Source organism: Salmo salar, chromosome 10, assembly GCF_965601325.2.
Source record: "Salmo salar chromosome 10, fSalSal1, whole genome shotgun sequence".
Classification (NCBI taxonomy): Eukaryota; Metazoa; Chordata; class Actinopteri; order Salmoniformes; family Salmonidae; genus Salmo; species Salmo salar.
This window is the reverse complement of record NC_138300.1, coordinates 124,715,001-124,730,212: the sequence shown is the minus strand read 5'-3', so window position 1 is coordinate 124,730,212 and position 15,212 is coordinate 124,715,001. Positions and strand designations below refer to the sequence as shown.

Here is a 15,212-nt window from a genome sequence, read left to right as displayed (position 1 = left end):
TGGCTATGTAGACCTACTGTAGACTAGACATAGTGGCTATGTAGACCTACTGTAGACTAGACATAGTGGCTATGTAGACCTACTGTAGACTAGACATAGTGGTAATGCTGTGGAGACCTAGACTAGACATAGGGGCTATGTAGACCTACTGTAGACTATACATTGGGGCTATGTAGACCTACTGTAGACTAGACATAGTGGCTATGTAGACCTACTGTAGACTAGACATAGTGGCAATGTAGACCTACTGTAGACTAGACATAGTGGCTATGTAGACCTACTGTAGACTAGACATAGTGGCTATGTAGACCTACTGTAGACTAGACATAGTGGTAATGCTGTGGAGACCTAGACTAGACATAGGGGCTATGTAGACCTACTGTAGACTATACATTGGGGCTATGTAGACCTACTGTAGACTAGACATAGTGGCTATGTAGACCTACTGTAGACTAGACATAGTGGCAATGTAGACCTACTGTAGACTAGACATAGTGGCTATGTAGACCTACTGTAGACTAGACATAGTGGCTATGTAGACCTACTGTAGACTAGACATAGTGGTTATGCTGTGTAGACCTACTGTAGACTAGACATAGTGGCTATGTAGACCTACTGTAGACTAGACATAGTGGTTATGCTGTGTAGACCTACTGTAGACTAGACATAGTGGCTATGTAGACCTACTGTAGACTAGACATAGTGGCTATGTAGACCTACTGTAGACTAGACATAGTGGCTATGTAGACCTACTGTAGACTAGACATAGTGGCTATGTAGACCTACTGTAGACTAGACATAGTGGTTATGCTGTGTAGACCTACTGTAGACTAGACATAGGGGCTATGTAGACCTACTGTAGACTAGACATAGGGGTTATGTAGACCTACTGTAGACTAGACATAGTGGCTATGTAGACCTACTGTAGACTAGACATAGTGGTTATGCTGTGTAGACCTACTGTAGACTAGACATAGTGGTTATGCTGTGTAGACCTACTGTAGACTAGACATAGGGGTTATGTAGACCTACTGTAGACTAGACATAGTGGCTATGTAGACCTACTGTAGACTAGACATAGGGGTTATGTAGACCTACTGTAGACTAGACATAGGGGTTATGTAGACCTACTGTAGACTAGACATAGTGGCTATGTTGTGGAGACCTGTTACATTATCATGAATCAAAACCTTTTGCGACCTTTAGACAATGTCTAAGAATGCTGTGTTTATTTTCATCTCAGTCCATTAGTTTAGTTCTTTAGAGAACTATAGAGGTCAACAGAGCTCAACGCAGAGGTCAACCGAGAGGTCAACCGAGAGGTCAACAGAGAGGTCAACAGAGAGGTCAACATAGAGGTCAACAGAGAGGTCAATGTAGAGGTCAACAGAGAGGTCAACAGAGAGGTCAATGTAGAGGTCAACAGAGAGGTCAACAGAGAGGTCAACATAGAGGTCAACAGAGAGGTCAACATAGAGGTCAACAGAGAGGTCAACATAGAGGTCAACATAGAGGTCAACATAGAGATCAACAGCTGATGCCTAGTGATGTCTGGGTACACACTGAGGCTAGTCCCAGATACCACCCTATTCCCTAGATAGTGCACTACCTTTGCACTACGTAGTGCACTGTGTGGGTCCTGGACTTCCTGACGGGCCGCCCCCAGGTGGTGAGGGTAGGTAACAACATCTCCACCCTGCTGACCCTCAACACTGGGGCCCCACAAGGGTGCGTTCTCAGCCCTCTCCTCTACTCCCTGTTCACCCACGACTGCGTGGCCATGCACGCCTCCAACTCAATCATCAAGTTTGCAGACGACACAACAGTGGTAGGCTTGATTACCAACAACGATGAGACGACCTACAGGGAGGAGGTGAGGGCCCTCGGAGTGTGGTGTCAGGAAAATAACCTCTCACTCAACGTCAACAAAACAAAGGAGATGATCGTGGACTTCAGGAACCAGCAGAGGGAGCACCCCCCTATCCACATCGCCGTGACAGTAGTGGAGAAGGTGGAAAGTTTTAAGTTCTTCGGCGTAAACATCACGGACAAACTGAAATGGTCCACCCACACAGACAGCGTGGTGAAGAAGGCACAACAGTACCTCTTCAACCTCAGGAGGCTGAAGAAATTTGGCTTGTCACCAAAAACACTCACAAACTTTTACAGATGCACAATCGAGAGCATCCTGTCGGGCTGTATCACCGCCTGGTACGGCAGCTGCTCCGCCCACAACCGGAAGGCTCTCCAGAGGGTAGTGAGGTCTGCACAACGCATCACCGGGGGCAAACTACCTGCCCTCCAGGACACCTACACCACCTGATGTCACAGGAAGGCCTAAAAGATCATCAAGGACAACAACCACCCGAGCCACTTCCTGTTCACCCCGCTATCATCCAGAAGGAGAGGTCAGTACAGGTGCATCAAAGCTGGGACCGAGAGACTGAAAAACAGCTTCTATCTCAAGGCCATCAGACTGTTAAACAGCCATCACTAACATTGAGTGGCTGCTGCCAACGTACTGACTCAAATCTCTAGCCACTTTAATAATGGAAAAATGTATGAAAAATGTATCACTAGTCACTTTATACAATGTTTACATACCCTACATTACTCATCTCTTATGTATATACTGTACTCTATACTATCTACTGCATCTTGCCTATGCCGTTCGGCCATCGCTCATCCATATATTTATATGTACATATTCTTATTCATTCCTTTACACTTGTGTGTATTAGGTAGTTGTTGTGAAATTGTTAGGTTAGATTACTTGTTAGATATTACTGCACGGTCAGAACTAGAAGCACAAGCATTTCACTACACTCGCATTAACATCTGCTAACCATGTGTATGTGACCAATACAATTTGATTTGAATAGGGTGTCCGTTGCAGCGCATATTGAGACAGACTGTGGGGGGAAGATGACACTTCTGCTGATGGCTGAGGAAGTGTGTGTGTGTGTGTGTGTGTGTGTGTGTGTGTGTGTGTGTGTGTGTGTGTGTGTGTGTGTGTGTGTGTGTGTGTGTGTGTGTGTGTGTGTGTGTGGGTGTGTGTGTGCTGTATCTCCAGATGGGGAAACAGGATGTATCATTAAGAGAGAACTTGTCTTCACTCCCCCTGACATGTACAGTTGAAGTCAGAAGTTTACATACACTAAGTTGACTGGTGCCTTTAAACAGCTTGGAAAATTCCAGAAAATTATGTCATGGCTTTAGAAGCTTCTGATAGGCTAATTGACATCATTTGAGTCAATTGGAGGTGTACCTGTGGATGTATTTCAAGGCCTACCTTCAAACTCAGTGCCTCTCTGCTTGACATCATGGGAAAATCAAAAGAAATCAGCCAAGACCTCAGAAAAAAAATTGTAGACCTCCACAAGTCTGGTTCATCCTTGGGAGCAATTTCCAAACGCCTGAAGGTACCACATTCATCTGTACAAACAATAGTACACAAGTATAAATACCATGGGACCACGCAGCCGCCATACCGCTCAGGAAGGAGACGCGTTCTGTCTCCTAGAGATGAACGTACTTTGGTGCGAAAAGTGCAAATCAATCCCAGAACAACAGCAAAGGACCTTGTGAAGATGCTGGAGGACACAGGAACAAAAGTATTTATATCCACAGTAAAACGAGTCCTATATCGACATAACCTGAAAGGCTGCTCAGCAAGGAAGAAGCCCCTGCTCCAAAACCACCATAAAAAAGCCAGACTACGGTTTGCAACTACACATGGGGACAAAGATGGTACTTTCTGGAGAAATGTCCTCTGGTCTGATTAAACAAAAATAGAACTGTTTGGCAATAATGACCATCGTTATGTTTGGAGGGAAAAGGGGGAGTCTTGCAAGCCGAAGAACACCATCCCAACCGTGAAGCACGGGGGTGGCAGCATCATGTTGTGGGGGTGCTTTGCTGCAGGAGGGACTGGTGCACTTCGCAAAATAGATGGCATCATGAGGAAAGGAAAATGATGCGGATATATTGAAGCAACATCTCAAGACATCAGTCAGGAAGTTAAAGATTGGTCACGAATGGGTCTTCCAAACGGACAATGACCCCAAGCATACTTCCAAAGTTGTGGCAAAATGGCTTAATGACAACAAAGTCAAGGTATTGGAGTGGCCATCACAAAGCCCTGACCTCAATCCTATAGAACATTTGTGAGCAGAACTGAAAAAGCGTGTGTAAGCAAGGAGGCCTACAAACCTGACTCAGTTACACCAGCTCTGTCAGGAGGAATGGGCCAAAATTCACCCAACTTATTGTGGGAAGCTTGTGGAAGGCTACCCGAAACGTTTGACTCAAGTTGAACAATTTAAAGGCAATGCTACCAAATACTAATTGAGTGTATGTAAACTTCTGACCCACTGGGAATGTGATGAAAGAAATAAAAGGTGAAATAAATCATTCTCTCTACTATTATTCTGACATTTCACATTCTTAAAATAAAGTGGTGATCCTAACTGACCTAAGACAGGGCATTTTTACTAGGATTAAATGTCAGGAATTGTGAAAAACTGAGTTTAAATGTATTTGGCTAAGGTTTATGTAAACTTCCGACTTCAACTATACCTTCTCCACACCTCACCAGCCACTCACCTGACAAGTACCTGCCCCACACCCCGCCAGCATCTCTTTGATCAGGGTGAGCTTCTGCCTGGAGAGAGAGAGAGAGAGAGAGAGAGAGAAGGGATAGAGAGGAAATAAAGGAGAGACAAAGTGAGATACAAAGGGAGGGAGAGAAAAAGACAAAAGGAGAGCAAGTCAATACGTGTATCAGTCATTCAGCTAGTGACTCAGTCGTGTATGAGTCATACAGCTAGTGACTCAGTCGTGTATGAGTCATACAGCTAGTGACTGAGTCGTGTATCAGTCATACAGCTAGTGACTGAGTCGTGTATGAGTCATACAGCTAGTGACTCAGTCGTGTACGAGTCATACAGCTAGTGACTGAGTCATGTATCAGTCATACAGCTAGTGACTGAGTCGTGTATGAGTCATACAGCTAGTGACTGAGTCGTGTACGAGTCATACAGCTAGTGACTGAGTCGTGTACGAGTCATACAGCTAGTGACTGAGTCATGTATCAGTCATACAGCTAGTGACTGAGTCGTGTATGAGTCATACAGCTAGTGACTCAGTTGTGTATGAGTCATACAGCTAGTGTATCAGTCATACAGCTAGTGACTGAGTCGTGTATGAGTCATACAGCTAGTGTATCAGTCATACAGCTAGTGACTCAGTCGTGTATGAGTCATACAGCTAGTGTATCAGTCATACAGCTAGTGACTGAGTCGTGTATGAGTCATACAGCTAGTCTATCAGTCATACAGCTAGTGACTGAGTCATGTACGAGTCATACAGCTAGTGACTGAGTCGTGTACGAGTCATACAGCTAGTGACTGAGTCGTGTATGAGTCATACAGCTAGTGACTGAGTCGTGTACGAGTCATACAGCTAGTGACTGAGTCGTGTATCAGTCATACAGCTAGTGACTGAGTCGTGTATCAGTCATACAGCTAGTGACTGAGTCATACAGCTAGTGACTGAGTCGTGTACGAGTCATACAGCTAGTGACTGAGTCGTGTATGAGTCATACAGCTAGGGACTGAGTCGTGTATGAGTCATACAGCTAGTAACTGAGTCGTGTATGAGTCATACAGCTAGTGACTGAGTCGTGTATGAGTCATACAGCTAGTGACTGAGTCGTGTATGAGTCATACAGCTAGTGACTGAGTCGTGTATGAGTCATACAGGTAGTGTATCAGTCATACAGCTAGTGACTGAGTCGTATATGAGTCATACAGCTAGTGACTGAGTCATACAGCCAGTGACTGAGTCGTGTATGAGTCATACAGCTAGGGACTGAGTCGTGTATGAGTCATACAGCTAGTGACTGAGTCGTGTATGAGTCATAGTGACTGAGTCTGAGAGACAGAAGGAAGACGTCACATGTCATTTTGTGTCTAGTGTTGTAACTAATCTCCCTGTGACATTGGAACACAGACAGAGAGAGATAGAGACACATTAATAATTTACAAGATGGCCAACCAGTCAGCAAGTTAGAGAACCACTCACAGTCAATCATTCACCGACCCAGCTCTAGAGACAGAGATAGATAGATGCACGAGAAACATATTCAAGATTCATCCATGCACACACACAGCACACACACACACACAAACAAGAAACTGGACAGAGCAGCAGAGGACAGTGGTCTCAGTAACACCACTGAACAGAGCAGCAGAGGACAGTGGTCTCAGTAACACCACTGGACAGAGCAGCAGAGGACAGTGGTCTCAGTAACACAGGGGACAGAGCAGCAGAGGACAGTGGTCTCAGTAACACCACTGGACAGAGCAGCAGAGGACAGTGGTGTCAGTAACACCACTGGACAGAGCAGCAGACGACAGTGGTCTCAGTAACACAGGGGACAGAGCAGCAGGGGACAGTGGTCTCAGTAACACCACTGGACAGAGCAACAGGGGACAGTGGTCTCAGTAACAACACTGGACAGAGCAGCAGGGGACAGTGGTCTCAGTAACACAGGGGACAGTGGTCTCAGTAACACAGGGGACAGAGGAGCAGGGGACAGTGGTCTCAGTAACACAGGGGACAGATCAGCAGGGGACAGTGGTCTCAGTAACACCACTGGGCAGAGCAGCAGTAATTTTCCTGCGATAGTTTACAGTCGTTTTCCAGAGAAAGTCTCCAGTATTTTTCCAGAGATAGGATCAGTATTATGTACACTCAGACTGCTACATAGTAATGCCAGGAAATGTGATTTTGTCCACCAGGGAAAGTAGAAATATTAAGAATGCAGATGAATATTAGATGAATATTCAGAATGCTGATGAATATTAGATGAATATTCAGAATGCTGATGAATATTAGATGAATATTAAGAATGCGGATGAATATTAGATGAATATTAAGAATTCAGATGAATATTAGATGAATATTCAGAATGCAGATGAATATTAGATGAATATTAAGAATGCAGATGAATATCAGATGAATATTAGATATTCTGTGTAAGAACTGCAGATGGCAATTCAAATCAAATCAAAATCTATTTGTCACATGCGCCGAATACAACAGGTGTAGACCTTGCCGTGTAATGCTAACTTACAAGCCCTTAACCTGTTTAGGATAGGGGGCAGTATTTTCACGGCCGGATAAAAAACGTACCCGATTTAATCTGGTTATTACTCCTGCCCAGAAACTAGAATATGCATATAATTATTTGATTTGGATAGAAAACACCCTAAAGTTTCTAAAACTGTTTGAATGGTGTCTGTGAGTATAACAGAACTCATATGGCAGGCCAAAACCTGAGAAGATTCTATATGGGAAGTGCCCTGTCTGACCATTTGTTGTCCTTCTATAGCCTCTTTATCAAAAATAGAGAATGTCTGCTGTAACGTGACATTTTCTAAGGCTCCCATAGGCTCTAAGGCGCCAGAACGGGGAATGATGACTCTGCAGTCCCTGGGCGAAAAACAGTAGGGCTTTTGGAAAGTGGTCGTCCTGAGAACAATGACACGGGCGCACGCGTGCATGTGAAGACTCCATTTTCTATTTTCAGTGTTTGAACGAAAACAAGGTCTCCCGATCGGAATATTATCGCTATTTTACGAGAAAAATCGCATAAAAATTTATTTTAAACAGCGTTTGACATGCTTCGAAGTACGGTAATGGAATATTTTGAAGATTTTTGTCACGATACGCGCCGGCGCGTCACCCTTCGGATAGTATCTTGAACGCAAGAACAAAACGCAGCTATTTGGATATAACTATGGATTATTTTGAACCAAAACAACATTGGGTGTTGAAGTAGAAGTCCTGGGAGTGCATTCTGACGAAGAACAGCAAAGGTAATCCAATTTTTCTTATAGTAAATCTGAGTTTGGTGAGTGCCAAACTTGGTGGATGTCAAAATAGCTAGCCATGATGGCCGGGCTATGTACTCAGAATATTGCAAAATGTGCTTTCACCGAAAAGCTATTTTAAAATCGGACACCGCGATTGCATAAAGGAGTTCTGTATCTATAATTCTGTAAATAATTGTTATGTTTTTTGTGAACGTTTATCGTGAGTAATTTAGTAAATTCACCGGAAGTTTTCGGTGGGTATGCTAGTTCTGAACGTCACATGCTAATGTAAAAAGCTGTTTTTTGATATAAATATGAACTTGATTGAACAAAACATGCATGTATTGTATAACATAATGTCCTAGGAGTGTCATCTGATGAAGATCATCAAAGGTTAGTGCTGCATTTAGCTGTGGTTTGGGTTTTTGTGACATTATATGCTAGCTTGAAAAATGGGTGTGTGATTATTTCTGTCTGGGTACTCTCCTGACATAATCTAATGTTTTTCTTTCGTTGTAAAGCCTTTTTGAAATCGGACAATGTGGTTAGATAAAGGAGAGTCTTGTCTTTAAAATGGTGTAAAATAGTCATATGTTTGAAAAATTGAAGTTTTTGTATTTTAGAGGAGTTTGTAATTCGCGCCACGCCCATCATTGGATAATGGAGCAGGTGTTCCGCTAGCGGAACGTCTAGATGTAAGAGGTTAAACCACTCAAGTGTTGCTTTAGCAGTATGCTTAGGGTCATTGTCCTGCTGGAAGGTGAACCTCCGTCTCAGTCTCAAATCTCTGGAAGACTGAAACAGGTTTCCCTCAAGAATTTCCCTGTATTTAGCATCATTCATCATTCCTTCAATTCTGACCAGTTTCCCAGTCCCTGCTGATGGAAAAACATCCCCACAGGATGATGCTGCCACCACAATGTTTCACTGTGGGGATGGTGTTCTCGTGGTGATGCGAGGTGTTGGGTTTACACCAGAAATAGCATTTTCCTTGATGGCCAAAAAGCTCAATTTTAGTCTCATCTCACCAGATTTCCTTCTTCCATATGTTTGGAGAATCTCCCACATGCCTTTTGGCAAACACCAAACGTGTTCGCTTATTTTTTTCTGTAAGCAATGGCTTTTTTCTGGCCACTCTTCCGTAAAGCCCAGCTCTGTGGAGTGTACGGCTTAGTGGTCTTATGGACAGATATTCCAGTCTCCGCCGTGGAGGTTTGCAGCTCCTTCGGGGTTATCTTTGGTCTCTTTGTTGCCTCTCTGATTAATGCCCTCCTTGCCTGGGCCGTGAGTTTTGGTGGATGGCACTCTCTTGGCAGGTTTGTTGTGGTGCCATATTCTTTCCATTTTTTAATAATGGATTTAATGGTGCTCCGTGGGATGTTTAACGTTTCGGATATTTTTTTATAACCCAACCCTGATCTGTACTTCTCCACAACTTTGTCCCTGACCTGTTTGGAGACCTCCTTGGTCTTCATAGTGCTGCTTGCTTGGTGGTGCCCCTGGCTTAGTGGTGTTGCAGACTCTGGGGCCTTTCAGAACAGGTGTATATATACTGAGATCGTGTGACAGATCATGTGACACTTAGATTGCACACAGGTGGACTTTATTTAACTAATTATGTGACTTCTGAAGGTAATTGGTTGCACCAGATCTAATTTGGGGGCTTCATAGCAAAAGGGGTGAATCAGCATATGTATTCTACATATATTACTCTACAGTCCCGATACAGTTGGATTAAAATAGCACTCACCACTTTCCCGTTTAAAATGTTTTCGCATTTTTTTTAAATAAGTAATTTTTTTCATTTCACTTCACCAATTTGGACTATTTTGTGTTTGTCAGTTACATGAAATCCAAATAAAAATCCATTTAAATTACAGGTTGTAATGCAACAAAATAGGAAAAACGCCAAGGGGGATGAATACTTTTGCAAGGCACTGTAGGTAGGGGTAAAGTGACTATGCATTGATAACAAACAGCGAGTAGCAGCAGTGTAAAAACAATGGGGGGGGTCAATGCAAAAATAGTCTGGGTGGCCATTTGATTAATTGTTCAGCAGTCTTATGGCTTAGGGGTAGAAGTTGTTAAGGAACCTTTTTGTCCTAGACTTGGCACTCCAGTACAGCTTGCCGTGAGGTAGCAGAGAGAACAGTCTATGACTTGGGTGGCTGGTGTCTTTGACAATTTTTAGGGCCTTCCTCTGACACTACCTAGTATATAGGTCCTGGATAGCAGGAAGCTTGGCCCCAGTGATGTACTGGGCTGTACGCACTACCCTCTGTAGCGCCTTACGGTTGGTGGCCGAGCAGTTGCCATACCAGGCGGTGATGCAACAGGTCAGGATGCTCTCAATGTTGCGGCTGTAGAATTTTTGGAGGATCTGGGGATAAATGCCAAATCTTTTCAGTCTCCTGAGGGGGGAAAAGGTGTTGTCGTGCTCTCGTCACGATTTTCTTGATGTGTTTGGACCATGATAATTTGTTGGTGATGTGGATGCCAAGGAACTTGATACTCTCAACCCGCTCCACTACAGCCCCGTCGATGAGAATGGGGGCGTGTTCGGCCCTCCTTTTCCTGTAGTCCACAATCATCTCCTTTGTCTTGATCACGTTGAGGGAGAGGTTGTTGTCCTGGCACCTCAATGACAGGTCTCTGACCTCCTCCCTATAGGCTGTCTCATCGTTGGTGGTGATCAGGCCTACCACCGTTGTGTCGTCAGCAAACTTAATTATGGTGTTGGAGTTGTGCTTGGCCACGCAGTCGTGAGTGAACAGGGAATACAGGAGGGGACTGAGCACGTACCCCTGAGGGGCCCCTGTGTTGAGGATCAGCGTGGCAGATGTGTTCTTGCCTACCCTCACCACCTGGGGGTGGCCTGTCAGGAAGTCCAGGATCCAGTTGCAGAGGGAGGTGTTTAGTCCCAGGGTCCTTAGCTTAGTGATGAGCTTTGTGGGCACTATGGTGTTGAACGCTGAGCTGTAGTCAATGAATAGCATTCTCACACAGGTGTTCCTTTTGTCCAGGTGGGAAAAGGCAGTGTGGAGTGCGATTGAGATTGCGTCATCTGTGGATCTGTTGGGGTGGTAAGCGAATTAGAGTGGGTCTAGGGTTTCCGGGATAATGGTGTCGATATGAGCCATGACCAGCCTTTCAAAGTACTTCATGGCTACAGACGTGTTACGGGACGGTAGTCATTTAGGCAAGTTACCGTCGCTGTCTTGGGCACAGGGACTATGGTGTTCTGCTTAAACATCTAGGTATTACAGACTCGATCAGGGAGAGGTTGAAAATGTCAGTGAAGACAGTTGCCAGTTGGTCAGCGCATGCTCGGAGTACACGTCCTGTTAATCCGTCTGGCCCGCGGCCTTGTGAATGTTGACCTGTTTAAAGGTCTTGCTCACATCAGCTGCGGAGAGCGTGATCACACAGTCTTCCGGAACAGCTGGTGCTCTCATGCATGCTTCAGTGTTGCTTGCCTCGAAGCGAGCATAGAAGTAGTTTAGCTCATCCGGTAGGCTTATGTCACTGGGCAGCTCTCGGCTGTGCTTCCCTTTGTAGTCCATAATAGTTTGCTAGCCCTGCCACATCTGACGAGCGTCAGAGCCAGTGTAGTAGGATTCAATCTTAGTCCTGTATTGATGCTTTGCCTGTTTGATGGTTCGTCGGAGGCCATAGCGGGATTTATTATAAACGTCCGGATTAGTGTCCCGCTCCTTGAAAGCGGTAGCTCTAGCCTTCAGCTCGGTGTGGATATTGCCTGTAATCCATGGCTTCTGGTTGGGATATGTACGTACGGTCACTGTGGTGACGACGTCGTCGATGCACTTATTGATGAAGCCGGTGACTGAGGGGGTATACTCTTTAATGCCCTTGCTGTCTCTGCCTGGCCGGTTTCCCCTCTTTCCACTGGGATTCTCTGCCTCTACCCCTATTACGGGGGCTGAGTCACTGGCTTACTGGTGTTCTTCCATGCCGTCCCTGGGAGGGGTGCGTCACTTGAGTGGGTTGAGTCACTGACGTGGTCTTCCTGTCTGGGTTGGCGCCCCCCCTTTGGCTGTGCCGTGGCGGAGATCTTTGTGGGCTATACTCGGCCTTGTCCCGGGATGGTATGTTGGTGGTTGGAGATATCCCTCCAGTGGTGTGGAGGCTGTGCTTTGGCAAAGTGGGTGGGGTTATATCCTACCTGTTTGGCCCTGTCCGGGGGTTTCATCGGATGGGGCCACAGTGTCTCCTGACCCCTCCTGTCTCAGCCTCCAGTATTTATGCTGCAGTAGTTTATGTGTCGGGGGGCTAGGGTCAGTCTGTCACATCTGGAGTATTTCTCTTGCCTTTTCTGGTGTCCTGTGTGAATTTAAATATGCTCTCTCTAATTCTCTCCTTCTCTCTTTCTCTTTCTTTCTTTCTCTCTCTCGGAGGACCTGAGCCCTAGGACCATGCCTCAGGACTACCTGGCTTGATGACTCCTTGCTGTCCCCAGTTCACCTGACCGTGCTGCTGCTCCAGTTCCAACTGTTCTGCCTGCAGCTATGGAACCCTGACCTGTTCACCGGACGTGCTACCTGTCCCAGACCTGTTGTCCCAGACCTGCTGGAACCCTGACCTATTCACCGGACGTGCTACCTGTCCCAGACATGCTGTTTTCAACTCTCTAGAGACAGCAGGAGCGGTAGAGATACTCTCAAAGATCGGCTATGAAAAAGCCAACTGACACTTACTCTTGTGTTACTGACTTGTTGCACCCTCGACAACTACTATGATTATTATTATTTGACAATACTGGTCATTTATGAACATTTGAACATCTAGGCCATGTGCTGTTATAATCTCCACCCGGCACAGCCAGAAGAGGACTGGCCACCCCCTCATAGCCTGGTTCCTCTCTAGGTTTCTTCCTAGGTTTTGGCCTTTCTAGGGAGTTTTTCCTAGCCACCGTGCTTCTACATCTGCATTGCTTGCTGTTTGGGGGTTTATGCTGGGTTTCTGTACAGCACTTTGTGACATCAGCTGATGTAAGAAGGGCTTTATTAATACATTTGATTTGATTTTGATTTGATTGGATGAATCCCGGAACATATTCCAGTCTGTGCAGCAAAACAGTCCTGTAGCTTAGCATCTGCTTCATCTGACCACTTCCGTATTGAGCGAGTCACTGGTGCTTCCTGCTTTAGTTTTTCCCTTGTAAGCAGGAATCAGGAGGATAGCATTATGGGAGAGCTATGTCAGAACCAATTTGCTATGTAGCTAAAATCTGGGCCAACGTTTGTTCTACACGGTCCCGGTGAACAGTTAAATGAAATAATCCTGTGCCGTAGAAGGCTATAATAAGGAAAATAACTGCAGTGTGTTCCTAATCTTTCAGTATAGTGAAGCACTAGACCTTACTGAAGCATTGGTAGAAAACTAATCAGAGACACAGTCAGACAGTGAGACAGAGACACAGTGAGACAGAGACACAGTGAGACAGTGAGACAGAGACACAGTGAGACAGAGACACAGTGAGACAGAGACACAGTGAGACAGTGAGACAGTGAGACAGAGACACAGTGAGACAGAGACACAGTGAGACAGAGACACAGTGAGACAGAGGCATAGTGAGACAGTGAGACAGAGGCACAGTGAGACAGAGGCACGGTCAAACAGTGAGACAGAGACACAGTGAGACAGTGAGACAGAGAGACAGAGACACAGTGAGACAGAGACACAGTGAGACAGTGAGACAGAGGCACAGTGAGAGAGTGAGACAGAGACACAGACAGTGAGACAGAGACACAGTGAGACAGAGACACAGTGAGACAGTGAGACAGAGACACAGTGAGACAGAGACACAGTGAGACAGAGACACAGTGAGACAGAGACACAGTGAGACAGAGGCACAGTGAGACAGAGACACAGTGAGAGAGAGACACAGTGAGACAGAGACACAGTGAGACAGAGACACAGTGAGACAGAGACACAGTGAGACAGTGAGACAGAGACACAGTGAGACAGTGACACAGTGAGACAGAGACACAGTGAGACAGAGACACAGTGAGACAGAGACACAGTGAGACAGTGAGACAGAGACACAGTGAGACAGAGACACTGTGTGTGTGTGTGTGTGTGTGTGTGTGTGTGTGTGTGTGTGTGTGTGTGTGTGTGTGTGTGTGTGTGTGTGTGTGTGTGTGTGTGTGTGTGTGTGTGTGTGTGTTAGTCATCACATCTTACCCATCCTTGGAGAGGTATTGTCTGAAGAAGTCGTTTGCTGCAAGCTTGATGGCTTTCTCTGGAGTGACCAGGGTTAAGTTCACCGCAGACCCTGTAACAATGAGAGGAAGTGAGAGACAGAGAGAAAGAGAGAGGTGTGAGAGAGAGGAAGTGAGAGAGAGGGGGGGGGCAGAGAGAGAGAGGGGGGAGAGAGGGATATGTAGAGACAGGGAGAGAGTGGTTTGTGAGAGAGACAGAGAAAGAGAAATAGAGGGGGGGGAGAGAGAGAGAGAGTGAGAGGGGTATGAGAGGAGAGAGGGAGAGAGGGGTGTGAGAGAGAGAGAGAGAGAGACAGAGGGAGAGAGAGTGAGAGATAGAGGTTTGAGAGAAAGGAAGTGAGAGAGAGAAAGACAGGGAGAGCGGGAGAGAGGGAGAGAGAGAGAGGGAGAGAGGGGTGTGAGAGAGCGGAAGTGAGAGAGAGAGAAAGAGAGGGAGAGAGGGGTGTGAGAGAGAGCGAGAGAGCGAGAGAGAGCGGGGTTTGAGAGAGAGGAAGTGAGAGAGAGAAAGACAGGGAGAGAGGGATATGAGAGAGAAATATGAGGATTTACCAATACACAGGCACTCACACACATGGCAGGATACTAGTACTAATCTGTATACTGATGTGTGTGTGTGTGTGTGTGTGTGTGTGTGTGTGTGTGTGTGTGTGTGTGTGTGTGTGTGTGTGTGTGTGTCTCTGACTGCTAAGGTGCTTTGATAGAATCAGGGTCCAGCAGCGGTCAGCAAATGGCACGACGAACTCAATGTGCTGCTTGGCTTCAGTATGACCTGTCACTACGACCTCACTGTGCTGCTTGGCTTCAGTATGACCTGTCACTATGACCTCACTGTGCTGCTTGGCTTCAGTATGACCTGTCACTACGACCTCACTGTGCTGCTTGGCTTCAGTATGACCTGTCACTATGACCTCACTGTGCTGCTTGGCTTCAGTATGACCTGTCACTATGACAACCTCACTGTGCTGCTTGGCTTCAGTATGACCTGTCACTATGACCTCACTGTGCTGCTTGGCTTCAGTATGACCTGTCACTATGACAACCTCACTGTGCTGCTTGGCTTCAGTATGACCTGTCACTATGACCTCACTGT

The 15,212-nt window shown here is 45.9% G+C and overlaps 1 protein-coding gene across 1 annotated transcript in view; it reads right to left on the bottom strand.

Moving 5' to 3' along the window:
- The window catches only part of LOC106590745 (mitochondrial glutamate carrier 1), a 91,157-nt gene that overhangs the window by 19,559 nt on the left and 56,386 nt on the right, over positions 1-15,212 (bottom strand). Inside the window, exons 5-6 of the mRNA XM_045688689.2 lie at positions 14,085-14,175; positions 4,606-4,663 (exon numbers count right to left, since the gene is read on the bottom strand). Of these exons, the coding sequence (XP_045544645.1) occupies positions 4,606-4,663; positions 14,085-14,175 (149 nt within the window). The remainder of the gene's footprint in view (positions 1-4,605; positions 4,664-14,084; positions 14,176-15,212) is intronic.